Below are 25,051 nucleotides of genomic sequence, written 5' to 3' on the forward strand. Positions count from 1 at the left end.
AAATGTGTGTCCGTACACTTTAAAAAAATTTTGGGCAAAGAACTAAACACGGCCTTAGTTGATTTTGCTTATCATGGAAAATTTGATTTTTCAGTTGATTTTGTGGTTTTCTCATTTTAGTTTATTTTTTAGTCTTTGCTTTTAGATCGTTAAGAACACATATATAAAAGTTTTATTCATAAATTATTTTTCGTTTGCAAATATAATGTCTGGCCAGAATAAGCCAAATGATGGGGGCTAGATCGGAGTAGCATTTACTGCAGATGCATTTCATACTCCTCCGAGAATTAATCCAGGATTAAGTGTAATCATTTCATTTATTGGCTGATTATAGGATATATATAGCGCTTATTAATGGAAAAAGTTATGGACGAGATTTTTGTATATGTATTTTTAACGACTTAAAATTACTACCAAAATAAACTAATTACGATCAAAAGAAACTTTAACATCAATATTAAATTTGTGGGTAGAATTTTGGATATGCGGTTTGGCTGATTAGCCGTTTGGCTTGTGGAAAAAGATACTCAATTTACGTATTAAATGCTATAAACTTGAAAAATAGAAAGATTTATTATTTCAAAATCACACCATTTGACGGTTTGGAAGTGTGCTCATGATAATCTAGCAGCTAAAAAATATATAAAAAAACAATGGTCAATCCACCAACTATTTAATTAATTCCTTGGATCTTTTTGGAAGATACTTTTAATTTAGAGATCTCTTTAATTTATGGCCGCAACGCTTGTAAGAGTAATAGAAGGTTATAGGCGGTTAGCTACAAGTACATGTGGAGGAGAGAGAAGAGGAGAAAGAAAAAAAATGCTGCAGATTTGTAGCCCAGCTATAACACGAACTTCAAGATAAGATATTGTGTGTGTATAAAAAGTAGGCCAAGTATTAATGGTGCAATATATGTTTATATAAAACTATACAGAGGCTATTAAAGTGGTTGTAGATGATATCTAAATTTTTAGGGAAAGAAGTTGGCTACACTATTAAACTCGCTCTAAAACGAAGATATGTGATAAAGATGAATAATATTTTTTATGAAGTAATTTTATGCTTCTAAGGGCCGGGTACAATTGAGGCCGGAGAAAAAGTAGCGGCAAAAAAAAAACTAATTACCTTTAAAATTAAATTCTAAAACTCAAAAACCGCAGCTTAAGGTCCTTTTTGTTTATTCAATAAAAGTTGGATGTAGGAGCGGAGCCAGGATTTTGAGCCACTAGGGTCATGGTTTTTACTTATACTAATGTCGTGTTTAAAACTCTAATTATTCTCAAGAATTATTTTGAGCTACTTTCGTGTTTAAAATGACATTAGCTCAAAATTATTTTGGATCTAGAGCTATGAGGAAGTTGGGATTGTTTCATTTTGTTAAAAAAATGTATAAACTCTATATTCTATAAGAATGTAGGAGTATTTTTAAGGTCCAAAAAATTAAAAGTTAAGACTATAAAACTGCATATCAACCATGTGTTTTTCAGACATAAAAGTTTGTTCTGAAAGTTGTTTATCACTTTCTCTATCTCAAAATACAACTACCTACTCTCTTTTTTAAAACATTAATGTTAGGGTGAGAAATAGTTATGGTTGGTTGAAAAAAAAAGTAAGTGAAAAAATTAAATCAGAAAAATTGTGATTGGTTGAGATGGAACGGTTCATAGAAAATTCTATTAGTTGTATTTTAAGATAAATTTTAATATTAAATGTAACATATTTTGAGACGGAGTTAGTAGCTTAAAAAACACATCTAACATCTAGTAGTTGATTAGCAAAACTACAGGCCTAATGCATTGATATACACAACTCATAGCTAAAACAATTAGTTGGTTAATATCTACTTTAGATTTGAAGCATAGTTGACAAAAATAAACTTAAAAAAATTGTCATGGTTTGGATAGAGTTCATGAAAGAGTCAACCCTTCTTCTATTTTCGTCGATTTTTAGTATAAAAAAATCCATTTGCCCCCATTAAGATATAGTAATTTTTATTTTGGTTTTTATCATCATACTTTTCAAATTGCTAAACAGTATATTCCATGTGAAAACATTTTATATATAAGTTATTTTAAAATACATGATAAATCATTATTTCAACTTAGTAATAATTAAAACGCAACACTTTCTTGTTTTTCGTACCTAACTTTATCTCTACCTTTAATAAAACAAGATAATCTTTTTATTACGAAAAAATATTATTATCTTCGCTCTAAAATATATTAACTTTCCATTATAAATCTAGGCAACATTTTGGGACAGGGTAGTATCGTATATTCAATTGTTCTCACTAGAGCAAAAATAGTTCAGTTGTTCATCACATTAATTGCGCAAATCTTAATTGGCGCGTACGCGCCGGCCCACACGTCCCATCCTCAGCCATTCTCAGCGCTTGCGCTGGCGAGACGCGCGTTTATTTTTTTTCGGAATTTTTCCTCTATACGTATAAAACTGATTCGGTTAGTTCTAGGTAATGATAATAATTAAGATAAGATTTGTCTTTTTTCCGAAGATTATTTTAAGTAATAAATTGAAAAGAAATCTAGTCAAATTCTGAAAACTTTCAATCCAGATTTAAAAACTTTCAATCTAGATTTGAAAACTTTTTGAAGTTAAATTTTGAAAACTTTCAACTTTTCATCCCAAATTTAAAACTTTTCATCCTAGATTTGAAAACTTTCAAGCCAGATTTGAAAACTTTTAACTCAAATATAAAAACTTTCAACTCAAATTTAAAATCTTTCAATACAAAATTTAAAAACTTTCAAGTCAAGATTTGAAAACTTTCAAGTCAATTTTGAAAACTTTTAACTCAAATTTAAAAACTTTCAACTCAAATTAAAAAACTTTCAATACAAAATTTTAAAACTTTCAAGTCAAAATAAAAAACTTTCCAATTCTACATTTGTAAAGAGGTGTGCAAAAGATTAAAAAAAATCGGAAAGAAACGGAGGAAAAAAACGCGCTCAGAGGAAAAAAAAGAGGTGCGAACATGAAAAAAAAACGCACTGCGTTTTTTTACACGGTAAGCGCTAGGGTTAGTAGGAACGCGCGCGGCTTCCCGTTCTGGCGTGCGCGCGCGCAGTAGGAACACCCCATTAATTGGGCTTCAAATCATACACATTGAAGCAATTAGGCTTCATCTCTAAAATGGGCTGAAGGCCCAATAAGAAAAGTCCTCCTTATACCTCTATAAAGTGATTGCGAGAAAAAGAAAAAAAAAAAGAAGAGAAAAAAGAGAAAAACACAACACCATCAACCCCCGCATCCGCCGCCGCCGCCACCACCCCCTAACTCCGGTAAGCCGCCGCCGCCGTCGCCGGCGGGCGCCGTGTCTTCTCCCATCCGTCGTCTCGGATCTTGCAGCGAAATTTGACTAAGTTTCCCTCCTTGCCTCGCAGATTTGAAGCGACCAGAGGCCGCGGCTAAGGTCCGGGATGGTAAGTTGTAAACCCTCTTCTCCCCTCCTGGGGTTTCGGGTGCTCGATTGGATCGATCCCGGGTGCTAGTTCTTGGTTTGGTTTGGTGGGATTGATTCCGGTTTCGTGTCTTGGTGGAGCAGTCGGGGCGCAAGGAGACGGTGCTGGACCTGGCCAAGTTCGTCGACAAGGGCGTCCAGGTCAAGCTCACCGGCGGCAGGCAAGGTTGGTTGGTTGGTTGGTTTCATACCCTACTCTACGAGTATTCAAGAATCTAGACCTAAACTTGGTGATGAAACCTGATCCAAGAAACCTCAGTGGCAGGGGCAGGAAATCCTAGGTCTGCAGCAAAATTGTAGAGTAGGGTATAGCCAGCTCGAACAGCCTCATTGTTTCGCTTGTACTTATTATAAGTGAAACGGTTTAATTAGCGATTAAAAATATAATTTATGAGTAAAACTTTTATATATGAGTTCTTGGTGATTTAAAAGCAAATGCTGAACAAAAGAAACTACGATGAAAAATCACCAAAATCAACTCTATAATAGTTTTAAAATTCAAATTTTCACTTATGCTTATAAGCTGAAGGCTAAATGATGGGGTTGGAAGAAGCTACTAATTATTTCAGTAAAATTCACTGTGCGCATCAGCTCCAGTCCACAGTAATGATCTGAGATGTCGAGCGCAGCATCCATGTGGCTAGTTTTAACATGTCCTCTGAATGCTTATAGCACATAATTGTGAGTTTTCAAGCATGGTGGTTGGTAAATTAAGGTTTTGTCACAAATTGGTCATCTTTTAGCATTTCTTGTGATGGATCCTGCTGTCCAAGGGCCATCCGCCACCCAGTTAAAATTAACGAGTAGCAACTTTATCAATTGACACTTCCTAATTCCTTAATATTCTTTCATAATGAATAAGTCTGGAAATGAGCTCCGCTCAATCCCTTAAACATTGATTCCAGTGTTCTGTATGATACCACATATAAACCAGCATTCCACTTGCATTCATTCAGAATTTCAGCAACACCAATATGTGCATGTGGAAAGGATTTGGCCCTACTAGAAGCTTACCGCCTTCTCTTCCAGTTTTTTACTTTCAATCTGTATGCTCACAGATACCAGATTCTGTGATTGCATATTTTTGAATTACACCTTGTATTCTGTTTGTAGCTAACCTCATCTAGATAGTGAAGGCACTCTCATGGTTGGCTATCCTGTAACTATATGATGACTTCACCTTTATTTTTTTTCTTTTTTCAGTATCATTTTACGGACAGAGTGGTAAAATATCATATGCTAACTGTATATTGAAATAGAAACTCCGTCAAGCAGATGAGCGGCCCCTTATGTAATATCTTAAGTTTTGACATTGTTTATAGTAGTTGCAAGGAGGTTAGCCATTAGCATTGATATTAAGATAAAGATTGAAAATAGACTAAAAAATGACAGTAGAACGGTTTCAATTTCCAGAAAACTCGTTTTTGTTATCCTGCAGTTTGTTATAATACACTAATACCACATCACAGGCCATAACTTTGGTATTTCTACATCTGCAGTTACAGGGACTTTGAAGGGCTATGACCAGCTTCTAAACTTGGTGCTTGATGAAGCGGTTGAATTTGAAAGAGGTACTGCTGCATATGTTGATACATTGCATTGTTTTGTTTGATCCCCATTGGTTTGGAGTTTTGAGTATAAATCACAAATCTATGTATTTGGAATCTTAACTAAGAAGAAATTTCCATCCTTCATGCATCTTGTATGTTTATGTGGTGCTAATCTACTGTTATGTACAAAGAAGATTGGGCTGGAATACAGCATAATAATTACACATAGACTAAATTTTAGTTTTCCCATTGTCAAATAATCATGACTGGAGGGAGTACTACTTGCTAATGTAGGTGTGGTACAGTTGTAGATAACAAATGCCTTATTAAATCTTTTCCTGCAAAGTTTAGTGAAGCTCTCATACATACTTTCTCATTTTGTAGAGCAAGATGATCCATTGAAACTATCAGGGAAAACCAGACAGCTTGGTCTTATTGTAAGTTTCTTTGCAGTATTGATTTCAATATCCAGGACTGTATTGATTTCAATATCCAGGACTTATCTTTGTCCTATATTATTTATATTGCTTGCCGATTGTAGTTCTGATAGTTCTTTTCTCTAATACACAAGAGATGTGTGTATCATTTCATTAAGAGAAGGAAGCTCCGAGAGTTTTTATTTCCATGCTATACGATTATTTTGCACTTTGCTGAAATCTGCACTAGTTTTTTTTTTTTTCTGGAAATGTTGATTCGATCAGATTTACAACAAAACAGTGATTAAACAAAAATAATCTCAAAATCAAGAGCTTGGTTTCTTGCAAACTACTAGTTTGTTTCTGCCATTTGATTTCTTTTTGGCTGGTTTCATCATCTTGACACCTCAGCTCCAACAACTGTTTGTTGCAGGTCTGTAGGGGTACAGCGGTGATGCTTGTATCGCCAACCGATGGAACGGACGAGATTGCCAACCCCTTCCAATCTGATGGTGCATAAACCTGCAGGAGCTGATGGTTCTCCTAGTCAAGATCCATGCTCTCCCAGTAGAGAGGCCTTTGTATTAACTCATGTAATCTGGTGCCACAGTCTCTTATGACTCGTGTCTCTTATGAACACCAGGTGGTGGTCTGTTCTGTACCACTCGAAACTGATTTCTGAAGATCCTTGCTTTGTGTCAGATATGTGAATCGCATTATGCTCTTGTTCGGTTTGTTCATGTACTGTGCATGGTTGGTTTCTTTGCTTGGTTCAGCTTTCACCTTTGCCCCATCTGTGACTGTGAGCTTGCTTGCAGTCTCTTCTGCATAAACTGCGTTTGCAACAGTCGGAAAAAGACATGGAAAAGAACAGAGTTAATTTAGGCATTTGAGTGACCTTCCGTTTGGTGGCTGTTCCTGCATCAGGTGATTCAGATCATAACCTTAAGCAGCCATGTGAAGCTTCATAGATTGCATATTCTTCAGCCCTGTTTAGAATGAGTTCCTGTTCGGATTGTGTATTATTCAATCGACAGTAATGACAGGAATCTGTTACCGGATCATCAAAATCTGCTCACGAGCGATATCATCAGATTTCATGGAATCTGTTACTAAACATACAAACTGGTGAAATCCAAATAAATTGTCAAAAAAAAAATTCTGTTTGAAAATTTTTGAACTTGACCGAAAAACAAGTGGTTTGTGTTTTCGACACGGTCTGGAAAGTCTGTACTTCGCGAAATTCAAACCGGATTCCCCTGGAATCCTGAATCAACAGGACAATAGGCAAGGAAGAGTTACAGAGTTAAATAAATATTATACACGAACGTACTAACAAGTTGAGATGGCCGAGTTGGTCTAAGGCGCCAGATTAAGGTTCTGGTCCGAAAGGGCGTGGGTTCAAATCCCACTCTCAACATAATGTCTTTTTACCATTTTATTTTTCCTAAGCTATTTTCCAATCCTTCGCAAGTTAGCAATGCCAATTTTTATTTACTTTTTTCACAATGCAAACAAAAATGCTCCTTTTAATTCACAATAAAGTCCACTCAAACAATTTTGTTCCACTCCCGACACAACTTTGTTACCCTTTTTTTGTAGCTATCTTCAAATCCTTAGCAATGACAATCTTTATTTACTTTTTTTTTGGCACTGCAAACAACATAGCCCGTGTTATTTTCTCCTTTCAATTCATAAATTGAACAGGCAACAGAAATAGCTGCAGTATCCCTTTGTATTTTGTTATACTGCCAATCTCAATCTGTACCTCGTTACACGGATCTACTCGCTGCATCACCTCATATTGGCTCAAAAATAGTTAACAGTTCTGTAGTATTGCTACTGGGAACGAGCATAATTGCTAGCCTCCAGTTCTAATCATTCATCCCTACGCCATTACGCAGAAATTTAGAGACTATCTCCTCCCACTGAAATTACCATGTCAGCATTGCAGTTCAAGCTAGCAAACATGCTGGCTAACTGTAAACTTGGTGAAACTTGCCCCACATTCAAGTCGTTGGGTCTGACCATCTGGATCAACTGGAAATAGAATGTTGCCACATAGCTTCACTCCGATAAAAGTTGGTGCAATGCACAAATTACTCTCGATCGCAATCACTAGGTCATAGGAAGTTCGCCTGCTCTTGAACTTCGCCAACTGTAGAAAGGAAGATATCAGGTGCAACACTAAGTCACTGTAACAGCATGCAAAGTGAATTCTGAAAGCAATTTCTCACCAGGAAGTTCAACGGCTAAGTTAGCTTGAGCATCAGCATCCGTGTTAAATTCCTACATAATAATAAGCAAACGTGAGTGGTACAGTGATTGAAGTTCTCGCTTCCAGTAGTTTGGAGTGATTTTTAAAAATTTTAATAGTACATGAAGAAGTGTGATGATTGCCCATTGGAGAGGCAGTTTCAGAGGGGCAAATAAGGGAGTTGCCAATTTCCAATGGAAAATAAAGAGTTAATTCAATATAATGTAATGTGGTGCCAAAATTCATATGCCATACCGGAATGATAGCTGATATAAAATAAAATACAGCAAGCGTGGAAGACAGCAAATATATGGAACACCTACCCTCAAAACATGGTTGATTTGAAATGTATGAAATCTTCCCTTAATTTCCTTAACCCTTTTGCACAAGTCAGCCATAGTATCATGCCTAGCACGCCATACATCTGAGACCTGCTCCAGAAAGTCAACATGTTACTTATGTTAAGAAACATTAAAATTGATAGAGCTGCCACCTGCTAGAAAAGCTCTTCAACGAGCTGTAGTGATTAGTTCCAACAGAGTTTGTTATCCATTGAGGCATTGATAATCAAGGCCTTGATTCAAAATATGTACTGATGCCTCAACTTGCACTTATGTTGATGGATGCAGCACAGATAATTTGATAAAAAAATTCTTTGGTGAGGAAAACTGAAGAACATGACAGATCAAGTAAAGCACAGATTAAAAATTTTGCTTTTAAAAAATTCTATTTGTTGGAAATTTAATGTTTGAATAGAATGATAGACTGTGCATAGTCACAACAAACTGCAGTACAACATTCAGTTATCTCCTGATGATTCTAGGCTAAAGCATGAAAAATAGTAGTGAAGGTTCAACCAAAACACAAACCTGGTTACAAACAAGCTTAGAATCTCCTTGAGCACGTATATACTTGAATCCCTTCTTGGCAGCATATGTTAGCCCTAGGATCAATGCACGGTATTCAGCAGCATTGTTGGTTGCAATACCCAAACCCTCCCGTAGTTGAGCAATCTCCAGTCAAACAGTAAAAACACATCACCAGTTAGTCATGATAATTGAAGATTAAGAAAGCACCCCAGTATAGTACTGTAGGTGTACTGTGTACATACCACAGTTCCATCTAGTCGCCTTATTACTGCTCCAGCACCTGCTTTCCCAGGATTTCCTTTAGAAGCACCATCAAATTCAAGAAGACAAGAGAGCTGTATAAGATGAAGTCCACTGGTGAGAACAAGTCAGCATTTCGTTGTAGTGAAGACAAGTCCCCAAGTACAAATGTTAGTACTGAATATCTAGGACAAATAACCAAGCAAGAAGGCAGAAGCATTTATAGCTAGCACATTCCATTGTTCATACTCACAGAACTATTAGGTAATGGTTCTTGTTCGGAGACTTTGGGCTGTTTCTTTGACGGTCCAGTTTCCTTCAGCAAATGATTGTTGGTGAGAGAATGTGATATGTAGGCAACACATTTTCTACAGCGGGCACTTTTTAACACAAACACATCTTAACACTTAGCTTGAAAATGATCGATACTTACCATCTCTAGTGGCCTTTTTAAAGTAGAAGTCCCAGTTCCATCAGGTTGCTGAAACAAAAAGCGGCACACAGTATGTTATGGGCAAACACAGAATCAAATAGTAACGCAACAACCTTGGTGGATATAACTTAATGATCAACTCAACATTCAAGGTATGAGAAACTACATGTGAGAAAAACTAAGACCCTGAGAATTGGGGGCAGTTCAGCATTCAGTATTTACGTATACTATATTAATCATGCCATTATACTCTGATGATGATCATATATGTCTTTCTAATATAATGTGTAGCATGATTGAAGTTCAAACAGATAATGAAATGGAGTGAAATGGTAATAAGGTCAAACAAATATATAGAAAATGCGAATATAATTAAGGAAGTGGTGCTTGGTAACTGGAAAGGTAAGATCCATTATAAATGTCTAGGCTGAAAATGCTGTACATCAACAAATTAGCATTGCACAATACACTATGGGGGCACAGAGAATGATCCTTTAATAGGAAACACGTTAACATATCTATGCAACATTGGCAAGTGCAGAGGCATATTTCTGAAAAAAAGCTGAAATCACAAACATACATCGTCTTTACCTGGAAAGGGCATGGAACTAGGTCATCAAATAATTCATCTCTTGCATCTGCTGCATTAATGGAGTAAAGAGGATTTCTTAAACCGCGCGCAGCGAGGTATTCTTCTGTCTCTTTACGCAAAGAATAGCCTTTGTACACCGTCACAGAAGGATCACATACCTAGTAAGATATACTTCACATAAGAAATGGCTCTTGACTACAGGTACCCGTTAATGTCGTTGTGTTACCAGCAAGAGAAGGTTAAATTTTGCATCAATGACACTCATCACTCTTATCTCCTAATCTTTACTTCTCTACCCACTACCACAACAATAAGTTTAGTATCCTGCGAAACGCATGAACAAAGCTGCATAATGCGTACTATAAAGCAGTAGCCCATCTTTTCGTTCAAGGAATACAGCTGAGCTACAATGAAGTGCAAATGTCTGCTTATGGTGTGACATTCATAGCAAATGAAATGCGACAGGAGAGCAAGTGTTTGATTCCTGTACTTCTGTATTTGTGAGGAGAGATGGTGAGTGCACATAAACATAATGCTAGAATGAGCAGTCAAAGAGGACGGCGTCGCCTTTACCGAGTTGCTGACTTGAGCCTGGCAATCGCTGAGGCTCTTGTAGATGCCGATGACGTCACCCTTGCGGACGACATAGAACGGCTCACCTCCGTCCATCGACGGCGGCGGCGGTGGCTGGCTGCTCTGCTTCGCGGCGGCGGCGGATCTCTTGGCGGAGCGCCGGGATGAAGCGGAGAAGAAGCGCTCGAGGGCAAGGCCAATGGGCGGCGGCGCGGGTGGCCTGAGCACCAGGTGACGCTGCTGGTGGTGGTGGTGCTGGCTCAGAGCTCCTCCGGCCACCGCGTGCCTCCTCCAAGCCACTCTAGAAATTCCACAGAGAGAAGAAGCGCAACTCCTCATTGGGTAGCTGCCAGGGTGAAACCCAGTCAGGGGGATGGAGCTTACCACCTTGCTCCCTCCCCGGCGGCGGCCCGCCTCTCCTCCCGCGTTGCTGCTGCTGCTTGGGGAGCGCGCCGCAATCGATTCCGGCGACCGGCGGCCGGCGTGTCGTCGGGGGGGAAGAAGTGGTGGCGCCGGCGGCGGAGTAGGGTTCCACTTCCACTTTGGAATGCTTGCCTTTGCTGGGCTTCGTGTCGGGTCCATTTGGGCCGCCCTATTGGGCCGGAAATTTGAACTATATTTCGGCCCGTTTACATTGAGAGAAAAATCAAGAAATGTACTTGACAAACATCCAAGTCAAAAAATACCATCGGTGAATGCTAGTTTCACAAAATACAAGGTCCGACAAAAATTGAACCGAGACTACAATAATCTTTAGTATCGGTACTAACAATAGCAATGTGCCGTTAGACATTTTAACCGATGCTAAATACCTTCTTTAGCACCGGTTCTTAAAAGAACCGAGATATTTGTAATTTTCGCCGATCGAGCAAAGATCGGTTTTTCAGTGGTGTACATTTCTATCGTATGTAGTTCTTCTTACCTGCTAGAAGGGTTCAGAACACCCTATGTTTTTTTGCTACTTAAGTTTCATCGTATGGCCAAAATTGATTATAGCTTTTTTTTATTTAGTGAATCCAATGACTAATATTCATCAGATGTGGCATATTTTAGTTGTATGTTGGGTTTCACTTTTCATTAGTCAGGATATATCATTTGTACAAACAACTTTGTCCAAAAATACTATTGTCGTTAGGGTTTTATTGCCATCCCTCTGTTAAGTGCTATAGGATTAACAATGTATTTAACGGAAAGGGACAAAACTCTAACAACAACGATATTTTTAGGATAAAGTCATACGATGATATTGATAGAACTCACGTTTATTGATGGTATTTATTGGAATTGGGCACTCGTTGTTTATTGAATTCTCTTACAATAATGGGCCAGAGTATTGGGCTTCTGAAATTGGGCCGCGGCCCATGAAGGCGTGGCTCGTAAAACCTCTCCTCCGTTTAGCCCACGGGCTGAGTCGTCTCCTCTCCGCAATCGCATCGCCTCCGACGAGCTCGCGGCGGCCGGCCGGCGAGGCGACTGCGACTCCGACGACCATGGACGCCGCCGCCGCCGCCTTCGCCCCCGGCGGGCATCTCTTCTCCGTCGATCCCCTCGAGCGGCACGCGGCGAGGGGCCATGGCGTGGTCACCTCCATGGCGGCCGGCAGCGACGTCATCGTCCTCGGCACCTCCCGCGGATGGCTCGTCCGCCACGACTTCTCCTTCGAGGACGCCCATGGCACGTCCTCCCCTCCTCGCCCTCGCAGCCGCCATCTTCGCCGCCGCCTCGCGCTTCCGCTGATCGCTCCTCTGCTGCTGCAGATCTCGACCTCGGGACCGGCCGCTCCGGCGAGCACTCCGTGCACCGCGTCTTCCTCGACCCCGGCGGGAAGCACTGCGTCGCCACGGTGGTCCACCCGGGGGGCGCCGAGACGTACTACCACCACGCCAGGTGGCCGCGCCCCAAGCTGCTCCCCCGCCTCCGCAACGTCCTCGTCAATGCCGTCGCGTGGAACCGCCAAACCATCACCGAAGGTGAGCTAATACTACTGCATATACTGTTCCTCGATCGAATTGTGTCTCGATTCCGGCAGTCCGTGCTGTGTATTTGTTCTTGATTGTGGAGTTGTTTGTGGTTTCGGTGCTGTAGCGTCGACCAAGGAGGTGATCCTGGGGACAGAGGATGGGCAGATCTTCGAGATTGCAGTAGACGAGGCCGACAAGAAGGAGAAGTATGTGAAGTCGCTCTTTACGCTCTCTGAGCTGCAGGAGGGCATCAAGGGCCTGCAGGTTCGAGTTTGTTGCCAGAGGCCATCGAGGGCTGCGGTTCTGTACTTGTGTTGTGTTGGTGTTATTTGGTTGGAATGGGCGTGATGGAGGAATTTGGTTGTGCAGATGGAAACCGCCGTGGTTGGGAACGCCACAAGGTTCTATGTGATGGCTGTCACGCCAACACGGTTGTACTCATTCACGGGCATCGGTTCATTAGAAGTAAGTACAATTGCTCAATTTTATCAGCTCCAAATTTCGGAGACATACACCATTATAGAATGTAATGGGAGCAATCTAGATCGAATTTAGTGAAAAGAAAGACCCAGATTTTTCACTTTGGATATCAAAGTCCTCATGGACGGTGTTTCTTGATTTGATAACGTGACTCAGTAACCTCGAAAGTGCTATACTACGCGAAGTCAGTATGCCTCTTTTCTTACAGAGAGATATGCGTGATTAGAACAGCTTGTGATGCCTTTTGCCATTTTAGAGAGCAGCATTGCATGCCAACAGTTTCTATAGAAGATTTTCTCTTGGTTTCCAGAATTTCAGCCCTACAAGATTTATTTGTTTACTCATTTTCTCTTGATGTAATATCTAATAACAACTATATTGCACAGACTGTTTTTGCTAGCTATTCTGATCGTGCGATACACTTTATGGAGCTCCCAGGAGATATTCCAAATAGGTGAGTATAAGGGCAAGTGCTATGGTAGATGTGACTACCACCTCCAAATTTATCTATTTTATTCACTCATAAACTAAGAGGCAATCCATACAATGTATCACCTCTAGTACACAAATACCAATATATCTAATACTCTCACATCCTTCTTGAAATTTGTGTGGAGGTTGCCTCTTGATTTAGGGGTGGCTCATCATCTCTCTCCTCACTTCTCTCCTTCACATCATCACTCAATCCAATGTGGCATTCTTAGGGGCAACATATGGGTCATTATAGTACTTGCCCTAACTTTATGTGATTTATACAGTACTATACAGTGGTAACTACAGTTTGTGCCACCCACTAGAATACTTTCTTTTAGTGAGCTTATGACAATGTATCCATTGCATGGAATCCAGTGAATTACATTTCTTTATCAAGCAAAGAAGGGCTAAGCATTTTGGATGGCTTTCTGGAGCTGGAATTTACCATGGTGAACTGAATTTTGGAGCTCAACACAGGTGAACTGTAGTTTTTGGATTTAAGTTGATTCCATCATGTAACATGTAACTGAAGTGGATTATTAACTTATGTTTTCTTTGTTATCTAATCCAAATGTCATTGAACTGCTAAGCTGCTAGCATTCTCTTAGTGGGCATATTTTTCTAATAGACTGAGCCTTGGTGTGCCTTTTGACCTTATAAGAAATGTGGCAAGTAATGTAATCCCCCACTCCTAAACATAAGTTCTTTAGGGAAATGTAAAGTAGCTACTTTGGCCTCAGGAAAAACAATATAGTTTTCTCATCAAGATAATCAAATTGTCATCTTACTAATAATATAAATATAAAGTGTGGTAGAATGATGATAGTCATACAAGAATTAATGATCAATGTTATGCCTTCAAGAACTTGATGTCAATCATGTCACTGGATATTATCTATGAACAGAACTATAGGACTACATGAGTACCTTAGAAGATTATATCTAATGAATGTTCAGGGTTTTATATATTGCAAACCTTATGCACTTCAAACTTGATAATTCTCCGCTAGCTGTTTGAGCTTCTCTTTAGAGACATGCATGCCAATCTCGCTGAGCCAGGTGTTGGCACTGGCACACTGCATGTGTGCACCTTCTTACTTAAGTGTATTTTGATGATTATATATAAAAGAACTACTTTTACAGTTTTATGAAGTTCGGCTCCATGAACTCTTAGGATCTTAATATGACACTGTTTTTTCTTTCCTTTGGGATAACTTGCAGCACTTCTTTTATTAGTTTGTCTCCCATTCTATAATAATAACCATATAATTACTTTTTTCTGTATTTTCTATAGTAATTTGTTAAACTAAATTTAGTTTTGCAGCTCTACAAGTGGGGATGAGAACTTTGTCGAAAATAAAGGTTTTTTTGACTACTCAAAATTGGGAGAATCTGGTATCAAGCCAAGGTCATTTGCATTGTCTGAATTCCATTTTCTGCTTCTCATCAGGGACAAGATTAAGGTACAATTCTTTTTAAAAAATCTATACTGTTTTCACTGTGATTCATTTTGCTTTCTGTCACTATTTTGTCTTCCCTGTTGTTTTATGTATTCCTTTACAAAGCAAAAGCATAACCTGTGATTTTTAGGTAGTGAACAGAATCAGCCAGCAAATAGTGGAGGAACTTATAGTCGATAGTTCACCAGAAGTTACAAAAGGAATAATTGGACTTTGTAGTGATGCATCAACTGGGCTTTTCTATGCATACGATGAAAATTCTATATTCCAGGTTAGAGACTATCTGATTCTTTCTTTGATGTAATAATTGCCTTCAGAGTCCAGAATTGTGTTGCTGATGAAGCTATATATTTAGATTTCATCATCTGATGAGGGTCGTGATATGTGGCAAGTATACCTGGACATGAAAGAATATGCTACGGCACTGTCACATTGTCGTAACTCCTTCCAGAGGGACCAAGTCTATCTAGTGCAGGTGATGTTTATTTGCACTTCGATCCCATGCACTACTTTTTTCTCCTTTATTATTTTTCCCTCTATGATAAGCTGGACCTTTTTTGTTTTGTGATGATCAATGACTTCTGTTATTGTATAAATATCTTCTCTTTTGTAGGCTGATACTGCATTCAATACAAAAGAGTACTATATAGCAGCTTCCTTCTATGCAAAGGTTAAACCCACACTGTTTAATTCTGTTCCTTATTTTTTTTAAAAAAAAGATTTTGTTGTCCTGTTCACGTTGATACTAAAAAAAATATTCTCTTGGTTTCAGATGAATTATATCCTATCATTTGAGGAGATCAGCTTAAAATTTATATCTGTTGGTGAGCAGGTAGTTTAGTCTGAACTTCTTTTTTTCTTTTTTCTTTTTTTTTGTGAGGAGTCTGAACTTTCTAATATGGTATATTATTGCATGTTTGTGTAAGATCTATCTTTCTAAAATACTCATCTGCCATTTGATATTGTCAAGAGCTTCTCTGAGATATCTTTGCTTATTGATGTATTCAATTGTTTTTTTTTCCTGATCTTTGTCACTGATGCAAAGTTCAAGTGTTGCTAGTTCCAAGATTGATAATTTGAAATATAATATAATGCCGTTAACATTGTGAAAACATAGAGGAAATGTTCTGTCATGCTTTGGTACGATCTAGGATTCATTCTAGTGTAACTATTTACATGATACATGAGAATATTGTGATTTTATTTATGAAATAATTATCTTCCTCAACTTGACAGGATGCTCTCAGGACTTTCTTGTTGAGAAGGCTTGATAACATAACGAAAGATGACAGAATGCAGATTACAATGATCTCAACTTGGGCTACTGAGCTGTACTTGGACAAGGTACCAATTGTTTGTTTTTCAACCTTCTAAACTAATATAACAGTCTTCATGACAAGAAGGCTGGTGTCCTATTTTCATTGTTTGTACGTATCCTTTTTTTCCTGCTCTTAATACAAAGATACACAGTCCTCTGTATTGTTGAGAAAAAGGTAATACCAGGGCCGGCCCTAGGGGGGGTCAGGCCGTGCGGCCGCCCGAGGCCCCCAAAATCTAGGGCCCCCCTATGCACATACAGTATATATACTATGTATTGTATAATTCTAGTCCACGTGCCATGGATCTATATTAAGTTAGATAGCTGAATAGCCTAATACAGAAAATGAATTTTAGTCCATCGTTAGGCCTGTTTTAGCGAAGCCGAAGCAATCTTCATTTGACTCCCGTCGCTTTGCCTTGATCACATCACGCCACTCACGTCATGCCGCCTCGATCACGTCACGCCGCTCGTTGCTCCTGCGCTCTCGGTGACTTCTCGGCGTCTCGCAAACGAAAACAGCAAGTTGGCAAATCGCGACTCGCCAGTAACCACGCTCGTGTCAATCGTCCGCCGGTCGACTTCTCTGCTCGCTACTGCTATTTATTTCTCATTGGAGTTTTAAAATGTTATATATAGATAATTTTGTCACATCGAATATTAAATGGTATGTGTTTATCAGACTATATAAATATATAAATTAGTTTATGTATATATGTAGGGGCCTCCATATAAGTTTTTGCCCTGGGGCCCCAAAACCCCAGGACCGGCCCTGGGTAATACAAGATATGTTCCATTGCTATTGGAAATCTTTCTTCAGTCTTGGTTTCAGTATACTTGTACTTGTGATTATTGCGGGGGCTTATCCAGTATATTTGGTGCAATATTTGTAGATTAATCGCCTCCTGTTGGAAGATGGCACAGGAGCCACGTCAAATGCTGTAGCAGATTCTAAAGACTCGGAATATCGTTCAATAGTAAATGAATTCCGTGCTTTTCTAAGTGATAGCAAAGATGTATTAGATGAGGCAACAACAATGAGACTGTTGGAAAGGTATGTGGTACCATTGTTGCACAATATGCTTCACTGGTATTTTAGGTTGTTTAAATTCTCATATATGTATTGTACAGGTAACTTACATATCTTTGGATAGAACCTGCATAATTTTAATATTCCATACATTAATACTATATTTAAAATTGTTGAACATTTGCCAAACAAAGGACCTGATTTAATGTCCATTTGCTTTAAACTCAGGGCTTTGTGTACAACCAGTAGGATTTGTTCTATTAAGAAGGATATCATCTTTGAGCCTTCAATAGCTCATTTATTTAAAAGGGGAAATGCAGCAAGACTGCAAGCTGCATCAATGGATAGACTATAAAATATTTCATTATTTAGTTTATGCAATTCTGTTGACTTGTCATGAATAAGATGGCTGTGTGTTCTCTCCATTTGTTGTGTTGCTGATTATATGTGTTCCCCAACTGGTACCTTGAAACCTTTTGCAGTTATGGGAGAGTGGATGAGCTGGTTTATTTTGCTGGTTTAAAGGAGCAACATGAAATTGTGGTTCATCATTACATTCAGGTCAGTGTCAGGCATTTATCATCTAAAGGTGTTAAATACTAATTTGTGTCGAGCATAACAATAGTAAATACTATAATCTGCCAAGTGCTAGCTAGTATTAACATTATGTTTGCTAATATGTTTGAGCAAGCAAAGATATGCATACCTTGATTATCGGCCTATAATGGGTGATAAGAGCTTGTTTATGCCACAAACTAATTGATTATTTTATAGAACAGTTCATGTAACATGTGCTGGGATGGGGCTTGTGCCAGCCAGATATTTCAGGCTAGGCTATGCTTTGAGCAGGCTCAATGCCAGCATGATCTTGCATTCTTACCATAGTCTAACATCAAATTTCCCTTCTATCTGTTCTCTTGAGCAACTGTAGTTTCTATATCATTCTTCTTTGTAGAATAGTTGGAAAGGAAACATTTATAATATTACTGGAGTTCGTTGCACATCTTTCTTTGAAGCCAATTGCTTCAAAATCATTGCATTCAGTTATCTTGAAAATACAAGTTTTTTACTTATTATATGAGGTACCTTTTGCACTTGGAACCCATTGGCATTAGCTGAGATGTCAAGTCCTTATGCATTTTCTATTTACTTTGTCAGCAAGGAGAAGCAAGAAAGGCATTGGAAGTTCTTCAGCGACATAATGTTCTAGTAGACCTTGTGGTACATAATGGCTTTACATTTATTCTTTGAATGCTGCAGTATAGAACTCAAAATAAGTTTATTATTGATTCTACCACAACAAGGTTACATTTTCTGTTTTACACAAAATTACACATTTAATATTTTTTAATTCTAGCCGTTGCTCTTTAACTTGTTTTTGTGCAGTATAAATTTGCTCCAGATTTAATCATGTTAGATGCTTATGAAACTGTTGAATCATGGATGATGGCAAGAAATAAGTTGAATCCAGGGAAGCTTATACCGGCAATGATGCGTTATATGAGCGAACCACATGCCAAGTATGATATGCTAATGGCTTCTTATACGTTCCTATTCCCCTATTTCTATAATACTATATGAATCCTTTAATATTATGTGATATCTTAACAGTTGACAGCCTTACCGTCTTTTATCACACCAGGCAACTCTGAATGCTATATATAAAAACATTGTTACTATTGAAACGAATTTTGCTACTGGTGGAAGTGAATTTAGATCTGTTACACTTAAATCCCATATCAGATAGTGATAATTCGAATCAAATCTAAGAATGCCTAAACTCCCTATGTTCAGAAGCTCTGGAACAAACTGCAATTCTATGTAGCCAACTTGATTTCCATAATCAGGATGATGTGATGAATTCAACTCTTGCAGGAATGAAACACACGAAGTTATCAAGTACTTGGAATTCTGTGTAAAAGATTTGAACAATGAGGATCCTGGAGTGCATAATTTGTTGCTCTCACTGTATGCCAAGAAGGTAGCTCTTCCAGTAGTGCATTATTTGTTGCTCTTGCTGTGTGTGAAATTACACTTTATATTCTTACAAATTAGGAAAAATATCATGTAATTAATTTTGTTGTGTATGTTTCTTTTTTATGTGTTGGAAACATTAAACTGTAATAGCAGTAATTGCTTACTTTGCACTCAATTCATCATTCATGTTTCTGGTGGTTCTTATGAGGTTGTCAATGCCATACCAGTCAAGCGTATATTTGTCAACACATATAACTAATGATTTTGTATGTGTACTCTGGTTTATTCATGTGCAGGACGATGAGTCTCAGCTTTTGCAATTCTTGGACACTAAGTTTGGTAAAGGACAGACAAATGGCCCTGAGTTCTTTTACGACCCCAAATATGCTCTGCGTCTATGTCTTCAAGAGAAGAGAATGCGTGCTTGTGTTCGCATTTACAGCATGATGTCCATGCATGAAGAAGCTGTTGCACTTGCATTAACGGTAAACCTCATTCCTCACTAAGTTTCATCATTTCTTTAAGAGTCTACTAATTCCATTCAATAAGCATCCCTTGCGCTTTCGCATATTGATGGTGTAGGATTTTGAAGTGTTCTTATTTTTATGAGGCTTTCTTATTCCTTTACTCAATTTGGTCCTTGCTAGGTGGACTTAGAGCTTGCAAAAGCAGAAGCAGATAAAGTTGAAGATGATGAAGAACTTAGAAAGAAGCTGTGGCTTAAGGTTGCAAAGCATGTCATTGAGCAAGAGAAAGGAGTCAAGAGGGAGAACATAAAGAAAGCTATAGAATTCCTATCAGAGACTAACAACTTGTTGAAGATTGAGGATATCCTGCCATTTTTCCCAGACTTCGTATTGATCGATGACTTTAAAGTAAGATATAAGTCCAGGCAGTCAGTTGCTTTACAGAAAAATTCCTCCTAATGTCCATTTCTCTGTTGAAGATCCACAACTGCAATTTTCTTATTAACAAAAAAGTTATCTGAATGAATAAATTTCGTTGTTAATTATTACTAGTCCACATTTTCTGCATTACCTCTTTTCTCAGCATTAACAGTGAAAAATATTGTCTAAACAGGAGGAAATATGCAAATCTCTCAAGGACTATGACAGCCAAATCGATCAGCTGAAACAGGAGATGGATGATGCTACTCGTGGGGCAGACAACATCAGAAGTGATATTGGTGCCCTTGCTCAGAGATACACTGTAATTGATCGTGAGGAGGAATGTGGGGTAAGAAACTGCTCACGATACCCAAAATGGTGTAGTTTAACTAATGTTGTGCCTGTTCTTTTCTTTATATGGTGTTACATGAGTTTCCTTGTTTTCGTTTCAAATAAGTAAAGATGCAAATATGCAACAAAGAGGAAAGATGACCCCCACGCTATATTGTTTAATATTTGTGTTCTTGGTATTGCTTGTTTTCTCAAGTACACTTAAAATTATTTTTTCCATTTTGATTCAGATGGTTTTATGAACTTATGTACTAACTGTCTTCGCTGCTATATCATGGTGTTAACTCCTCACTGTGCATTAACAGGTGTGCAAGCGCAAAATATTGACTGCTGGAGGACTGCACCAGGTAGGAAGAAGCTACACATCTACCGGACACATGGCCCCCTTTTATGTGTTTCCTTGTGGACATGCCTTTCATGCGAATTGTTTGATCGCACATGTAACTCGTTGTAATAGCAGCCAAACACAAGTAAGTCCCTATGCAACATTTCAATTGTTCATTTCCTTATTTTGATAGTTCAATCTCTTGTACCAATTAGTTACGGATGAATTCATTTACCTGTAGGCTGAAAAAATACTGGACCTCCAAAAGCGGCTTAGCCTAATGGACAGGAAAGCAGCAAAGGAAAATGGCGGAAACATGAATGGTGAATCTATTATCAGTGCGACACCAATTGACAAGGTTTGGTCACATCCAAACTACGAAATCCCGAGATCTGCATTTCTTGTACTAATGCCATGCATGTTTCTTGTGACAGTTGAGGTCCCAGCTGGATGATGCTGTAGCGAGCGAGTGCCCCTTCTGCGGCGATCTGATGATCAAGGAGATTTCATTGCCTTTCATTCTCCCTGAAGAGTCTGATGAAAAGGCTTCGTGGGAAATTAAACCGCAACCAACGGGTCAGAAGATTCTTCCAATGACCATGTCTATATGATTCTACTAGTAAAAGCTGAGATGGAATAGAATGTTTTTCGAGTTTGTATGTGATTTTGTAATGCTGAATATATGCTCTTTCATGTCCAATTTCTGGTTGGGTGGCTTTGGTTTTTGATAATTGCCCAGCTCGTGTATCTTTCTGACGAGCAGAACATTAGCTATCCTATCCAGAATAGTTTGTGTACAGAAACATCATCTTCCACTTCACTTGGGCTCTTGTACATGCCTCCTTTCATCAACTTTGCTCATAATAAAGTTGCGATTTGTTAGGGCATATAGGCGCTGAATTATGTTTCGTCAATATCTGAAATAAGATTTGATAACTTCAGAAAACAAAAACAGAAAAGCATTTTTGTGATGTAAACCTGCAAGAAACAATCGCAAAATGGGGCACTATTTGTCACTTGATTTTTTTTAATTACTTAAAATTAAAAAGCACAGACGTCCTCGTTGGAAAAAAAAAACCCTTCACCTTCACTCCGGTGCTTTCTACTGGGAGTAGAAAATAATCTAAACCGTTGATCTCAATGGATCCAAGGGTTTAGATCTATTTCTACTACCACCTCATATAACGGTAGTAGAATCGTGGAAGGGTAATATTGTCTAGGAAAAAAATATTTGTGGAGAAGTATAATTGTAATTATGCAGTAACCCTAGCCTCTCTCTCATTCGTTCGGTACTCAGCCAAAGATGGATGCAAGGCTCCCAAATCGAATCTGGAGCCGACGCCGCACGTCTCCTCCCTTCCTTCACACTCGCCGCCATCATCGCCCTTGCCTCGTCCGCCGCCTCCGTCAACCTCGCCGCCGGCCGGAATATCAACGATACAACCAACCCTTACACTGACCGAGACGGTAAAAAAAATATAAATGTCAAATTTACCCCTAAACTGATTTATTAAAATTATCAACTTACCCTTAATAATAAACGGTTCAGATTAATTCTACTTGTAGTATAATACTACGAGTAGAGGGCACCGGAGTCTTGCCCCTCCAAAATAGCCTCGCAATCCCGTTGCACCGCATGGGCATGTAGCATGTACCGTCATAATAAACATGGTGTTTTCTTTCGGGTCCATGCTGAGTTCATGGCATGAATCAGAATGCTAAGAACATGTCACAGGTGTCACAGCATATCGGCAAATTGCACACAATCAAAATATGACACACATTTAACCTGCAGAGTTGCACGCACAAAGGGTAGGCAAATCGTAACTAAAACAGTTAATCATCTGTAAATCAAAGCAAATTAGCAGGGACGTGAGGTTTCATCAGTTGAAAGGCCAAGAAAGAAATAGTAAAGTCTAAAAATGGATTGAAAAGGATAAGACTGGCATTACAATTAATCAATCTTAACCCACAGCATCACATGGGTAGGGGGTAAAAGATGGGTAAATAAACCAACTGTAAGAACAAACCAAGAGAGAACTGTCTCTGAACAAATGCTCCTAAATTTAGCAACTTGTCAGGACACAAACTACAAGAACAGAAATAGAAAGAACAGTCTCATCCATCAGTGCAGCCATTGGACAGCATTGCGACGCTGCTTTCTCTGCCCATAAAAGGAATTGAACCCCACACCTCCCCTCCTACTCTTCCTCCTCCTCCCTCCTCGCCGGAGCTTGGCTGAGCTTGAGCTGAGCTGAGCTGATCGGCGGCGGCAATGGCGGGCGGCGCGATGGTCCAGACGGTGGGTGGCAAGACGTACCCGGGGAAGATGACCGCGTTCGTGTTCTTCACCTGCCTCGTCGCCTCCTCCGGCGGCCTCATCTTCGGCTACGACATCGGCATCTCCGGCGGCGTCACCTCCATGGACTCCTTCCTCAGCGAGTTCTTCCCGTCGGTGTACGCGCAGGCGAAGGCGAGCAAGGACACCAACCAGTACTGCAAGTTCGACAGCCAGCTGCTGACGCTCTTCACCTCGTCGCTGTACCTGGCGGCGCTGGCGACGTCGTTCGTGGCGGCGTGGGTCACCCGGGTGTTCGGCCGGAAGTGGTCCATGTTCTGCGGCGGCGTCACCTTCCTCGCCGGCTCGGCGCTCAACGGCGCCGCCACCGACGTCATGATGCTCATCCTCGGCCGCATCCTCCTCGGCATCGGCGTCGGCTTCGCCAACCAGTCCGTGCCGCTCTACCTGTCGGAGATGGCGCCGGCGAACCTCCGCGGGATGCTCAACATCGGCTTCCAGCTCATGACCACCATCGGCATCCTCTCCGCCAATCTCATCAACTACGCGACGTCGAGCATCGAGGGCGGGTGGGGGTGGCGCATCGGCCTCGGCCTCGCCGGCGTGCCCGCGCTCATCATCACGCTCGGCGCGCTCGTCCTCCCGGACACCCCAAACTCCCTCATCGCCCGCGGCTACGCCGGCGACGCCAAGCGCGTCCTCGTCAAGATCCGCGGCACGGACGACGTCCACGACGAGTACGACGACATGGTAGCGGCAAGCGAAGAAGCCGCCTCGATCGAGCACCCATGGCGGAACATCCTCCATCGCAAGTACCGCCCGCAGCTCACCATCGCCATCCTCATCCCGTGCTTCCAACAGCTCACCGGCATCAACGTGATCATGTTCTACGCGCCGGTGCTCTTCCTCACCATCGGCTTCGCCGGCGACGCGTCGCTCATGTCCGCCGTGATCACGGGCCTCGTCAACATGTTCGCCACCGTCGTCTCGATCATCTCCGTGGACCGCCTCGGCCGCCGCGTGCTGTTCCTCCAGGGCGGCACGCAGATGTTCATCTCCCAGGTGGTGGTCGGGACGCTGATCGCGCTCCAGTTCGGCGTCGGGGGCGTCGGCGAGATGTCGCGGTCGTACGCCATCTTGCTCGTGCTGTTCATCTGCATGTACGTGGCCGGGTTCGCGTGGTCGTGGGGGCCCCTGGGGTGGCTGGTGCCGAGCGAGGTGTTCGCGCTGGAGATCAGGTCGGCGGGGCAGAGCATCGCGGTGTGCGTGAACATGATGCTGACGTTCGTCATCGGGCAGGCGTTCCTCACCATGCTGTGCCACCTCAAGTTCGGCCTCTTCTACTTCTTCGCCGGGTGGATGCTGGTCATGACCACCTTCGTCGCGCTCTTCCTGCCGGAGACCAAGGGGGTGCCCATCGAGGAGATGAACCACGTCTGGAGCCGGCACTGGTTCTGGGGCAGCTACGTCACCGCCCACGACGTCGCCGGAGGAGGAGGAAACCGCAGAAGCCACAACGTCTAGCTCTTACATATACTATTACCCTTTACGAGTTACGCGAATATATATAGAGAGAGAATTAATGGGCAGGTTGTGTAATTAGGTAATGCAAGAATTAATTAAACTAATTAATTTCAAGGGACAGGTTTTTAATTAATTAATTAATTCAGGGAGGGGGGAGCTTTAGAATTTGGTCGGGGCAGGTTAATTTCAGGGTATTTGTTGTATAGGTTTGAATTTTATAGGTGTTTTCTTTTTATGAAATTCTTATGTAGTAAATTCTTTGGAGAGCGCTACAAATATCGCATGGTGTTGCCGCGCATGTAGAGTACTGTTTCACTAACCAATAAAAAATGTTTCAACAAAAATGTATCAGTTATGTGTATCTTGAAAAGAAAGAATGTTTCGTTACTCTTGAGAAATGTTTCATCGATCGGGTTAAACAGTTTTAACTATAGATGCAACACTTGAAAACTACTTATTGCAACACAAAGAAAACAATACGTGGAAGATCCAATAAAAAAAATACAATGAAGCATTATACCACAACCTGGTGAAACAAAAGCAAATAATGGATT

General features: G+C 40.4%; 4 protein-coding genes and 1 non-coding gene across 6 annotated transcripts; 4 read left to right on the plus strand and 1 right to left on the minus strand.

The window, feature by feature from the left end:
• Positions 1–3,157: 3,157 nt before the first annotated feature.
• Positions 3,158–6,172, plus strand: LOC127782367 (sm-like protein LSM7). The gene is made up of 6 exons (XM_052309543.1): positions 3,158–3,302; positions 3,405–3,443; positions 3,566–3,647; positions 4,981–5,052; positions 5,416–5,468; positions 5,881–6,172. The coding sequence occupies exons 2-6, from the start codon at positions 3,441–3,443 to the stop codon at positions 5,965–5,967; spliced, it is 297 nt and encodes a 98-aa protein (XP_052165503.1). The 5' UTR covers positions 3,158–3,302; positions 3,405–3,440; the 3' UTR covers positions 5,968–6,172.
• A 614-nt stretch (positions 6,173–6,786) lies between these two features.
• On the plus strand, positions 6,787–6,867 carry TRNAL-AAG (transfer RNA leucine (anticodon AAG)). The gene has a single exon. It is a non-coding gene; the product is annotated as a tRNA-Leu (tRNA).
• On the minus strand, positions 6,798–10,949 carry LOC127782366 (uncharacterized). 2 transcript variants are annotated; one of them, XM_052309542.1, is made up of 10 exons: positions 10,796–10,948; positions 10,412–10,712; positions 9,838–9,996; positions 9,247–9,294; positions 9,067–9,129; positions 8,816–8,908; positions 8,574–8,717; positions 8,028–8,135; positions 7,685–7,736; positions 6,799–7,605 (listed from the first exon to the last, which is right to left on the minus strand). In XM_052309542.1, exons 2-10 carry the CDS (start codon positions 10,505–10,507, stop codon positions 7,571–7,573), a joined length of 798 nt encoding a protein of 265 aa, XP_052165502.1. In that variant the 5' UTR covers positions 10,508–10,712; positions 10,796–10,948; the 3' UTR covers positions 6,799–7,570. The 2 variants fall into 2 exon arrangements, with proteins under 2 accessions (XP_052165501.1, XP_052165502.1); XM_052309541.1 differs by having other exon boundaries at positions 6,798–7,605; positions 10,412–10,949.
• An 870-nt stretch (positions 10,950–11,819) lies between these two features.
• Positions 11,820–21,561, plus strand: LOC127782461 (vacuolar sorting protein 18). The gene is made up of 23 exons (XM_052309653.1): positions 11,820–12,085; positions 12,169–12,381; positions 12,497–12,636; positions 12,742–12,837; positions 13,239–13,306; positions 13,702–13,803; positions 14,651–14,789; positions 14,917–15,057; positions 15,142–15,261; positions 15,400–15,456; positions 15,559–15,618; positions 16,023–16,130; positions 16,998–17,158; positions 17,617–17,695; positions 18,293–18,355; positions 18,521–18,654; positions 19,010–19,115; positions 19,408–19,596; positions 19,759–19,986; positions 20,192–20,347; positions 20,655–20,819; positions 20,916–21,032; positions 21,109–21,561. Exons 1-23 carry the CDS (start codon positions 11,902–11,904, stop codon positions 21,283–21,285), a joined length of 3,003 nt encoding a protein of 1,000 aa, XP_052165613.1. The 5' UTR covers positions 11,820–11,901; the 3' UTR covers positions 21,286–21,561.
• Positions 21,562–22,893: 1,332 nt separating this feature from the next.
• Positions 22,894–24,830, plus strand: LOC127782591 (sugar transport protein MST5). The gene has a single exon (XM_052309862.1). The coding sequence runs from the start codon at positions 22,950–22,952 to the stop codon at positions 24,495–24,497; it is 1,548 nt and encodes a 515-aa protein (XP_052165822.1). The 5' UTR covers positions 22,894–22,949; the 3' UTR covers positions 24,498–24,830.
• Positions 24,831–25,051: the final 221 nt, after the last annotated feature.

This window comes from Oryza glaberrima, chromosome 8, assembly GCF_000147395.1.
Source record: "Oryza glaberrima chromosome 8, OglaRS2, whole genome shotgun sequence".
Taxonomy (NCBI): Eukaryota; Viridiplantae; Streptophyta; class Magnoliopsida; order Poales; family Poaceae; genus Oryza; species Oryza glaberrima.

Coding starts and splice junctions, on each gene's coding strand:
- LOC127782591 (XM_052309862.1), top strand. CDS start 22,950: ATGGCGGGCGGCGCGATGGTCCAGACGGTGGGTGGCAAGACGTACCCG.
- LOC127782461 (XM_052309653.1), top strand. CDS start 11,902: ATGGACGCCGCCGCCGCCGCCTTCGCCCCCGGCGGGCATCTCTTCTCC. Junction 15,457..15,558: donor CAGCTTCCTTCTATGCAAAG/GTTAAACCCACA, acceptor TCTTGGTTTCAG/ATGAATTATATCCTATCATT. Junction 18,655..19,009: donor ATGAGCGAACCACATGCCAA/GTATGATATGCT, acceptor CAACTCTTGCAG/GAATGAAACACACGAAGTTA.
- LOC127782366 (XM_052309541.1), bottom strand. CDS start 10,750: ATGAGGAGTTGCGCTTCTTCTCTCTGTGGAATTTCTAGAGTGGCTTGG. Junction 8,136..8,573: donor CTAAGCTTGTTTGTAACCAG/GTTTGTGTTTTG, acceptor TTTCTGGAGCAG/GTCTCAGATGTATGGCGTGC. Junction 7,606..7,684: donor CTTAGCCGTTGAACTTCCTG/GTGAGAAATTGC, acceptor TCCTTTCTACAG/TTGGCGAAGTTCAAGAGCAG.
- LOC127782367 (XM_052309543.1), top strand. Junction 3,648..4,980: donor GCTCACCGGCGGCAGGCAAG/GTTGGTTGGTTG, acceptor CTACATCTGCAG/TTACAGGGACTTTGAAGGGC. Junction 5,053..5,415: donor AGCGGTTGAATTTGAAAGAG/GTACTGCTGCAT, acceptor CTCATTTTGTAG/AGCAAGATGATCCATTGAAA.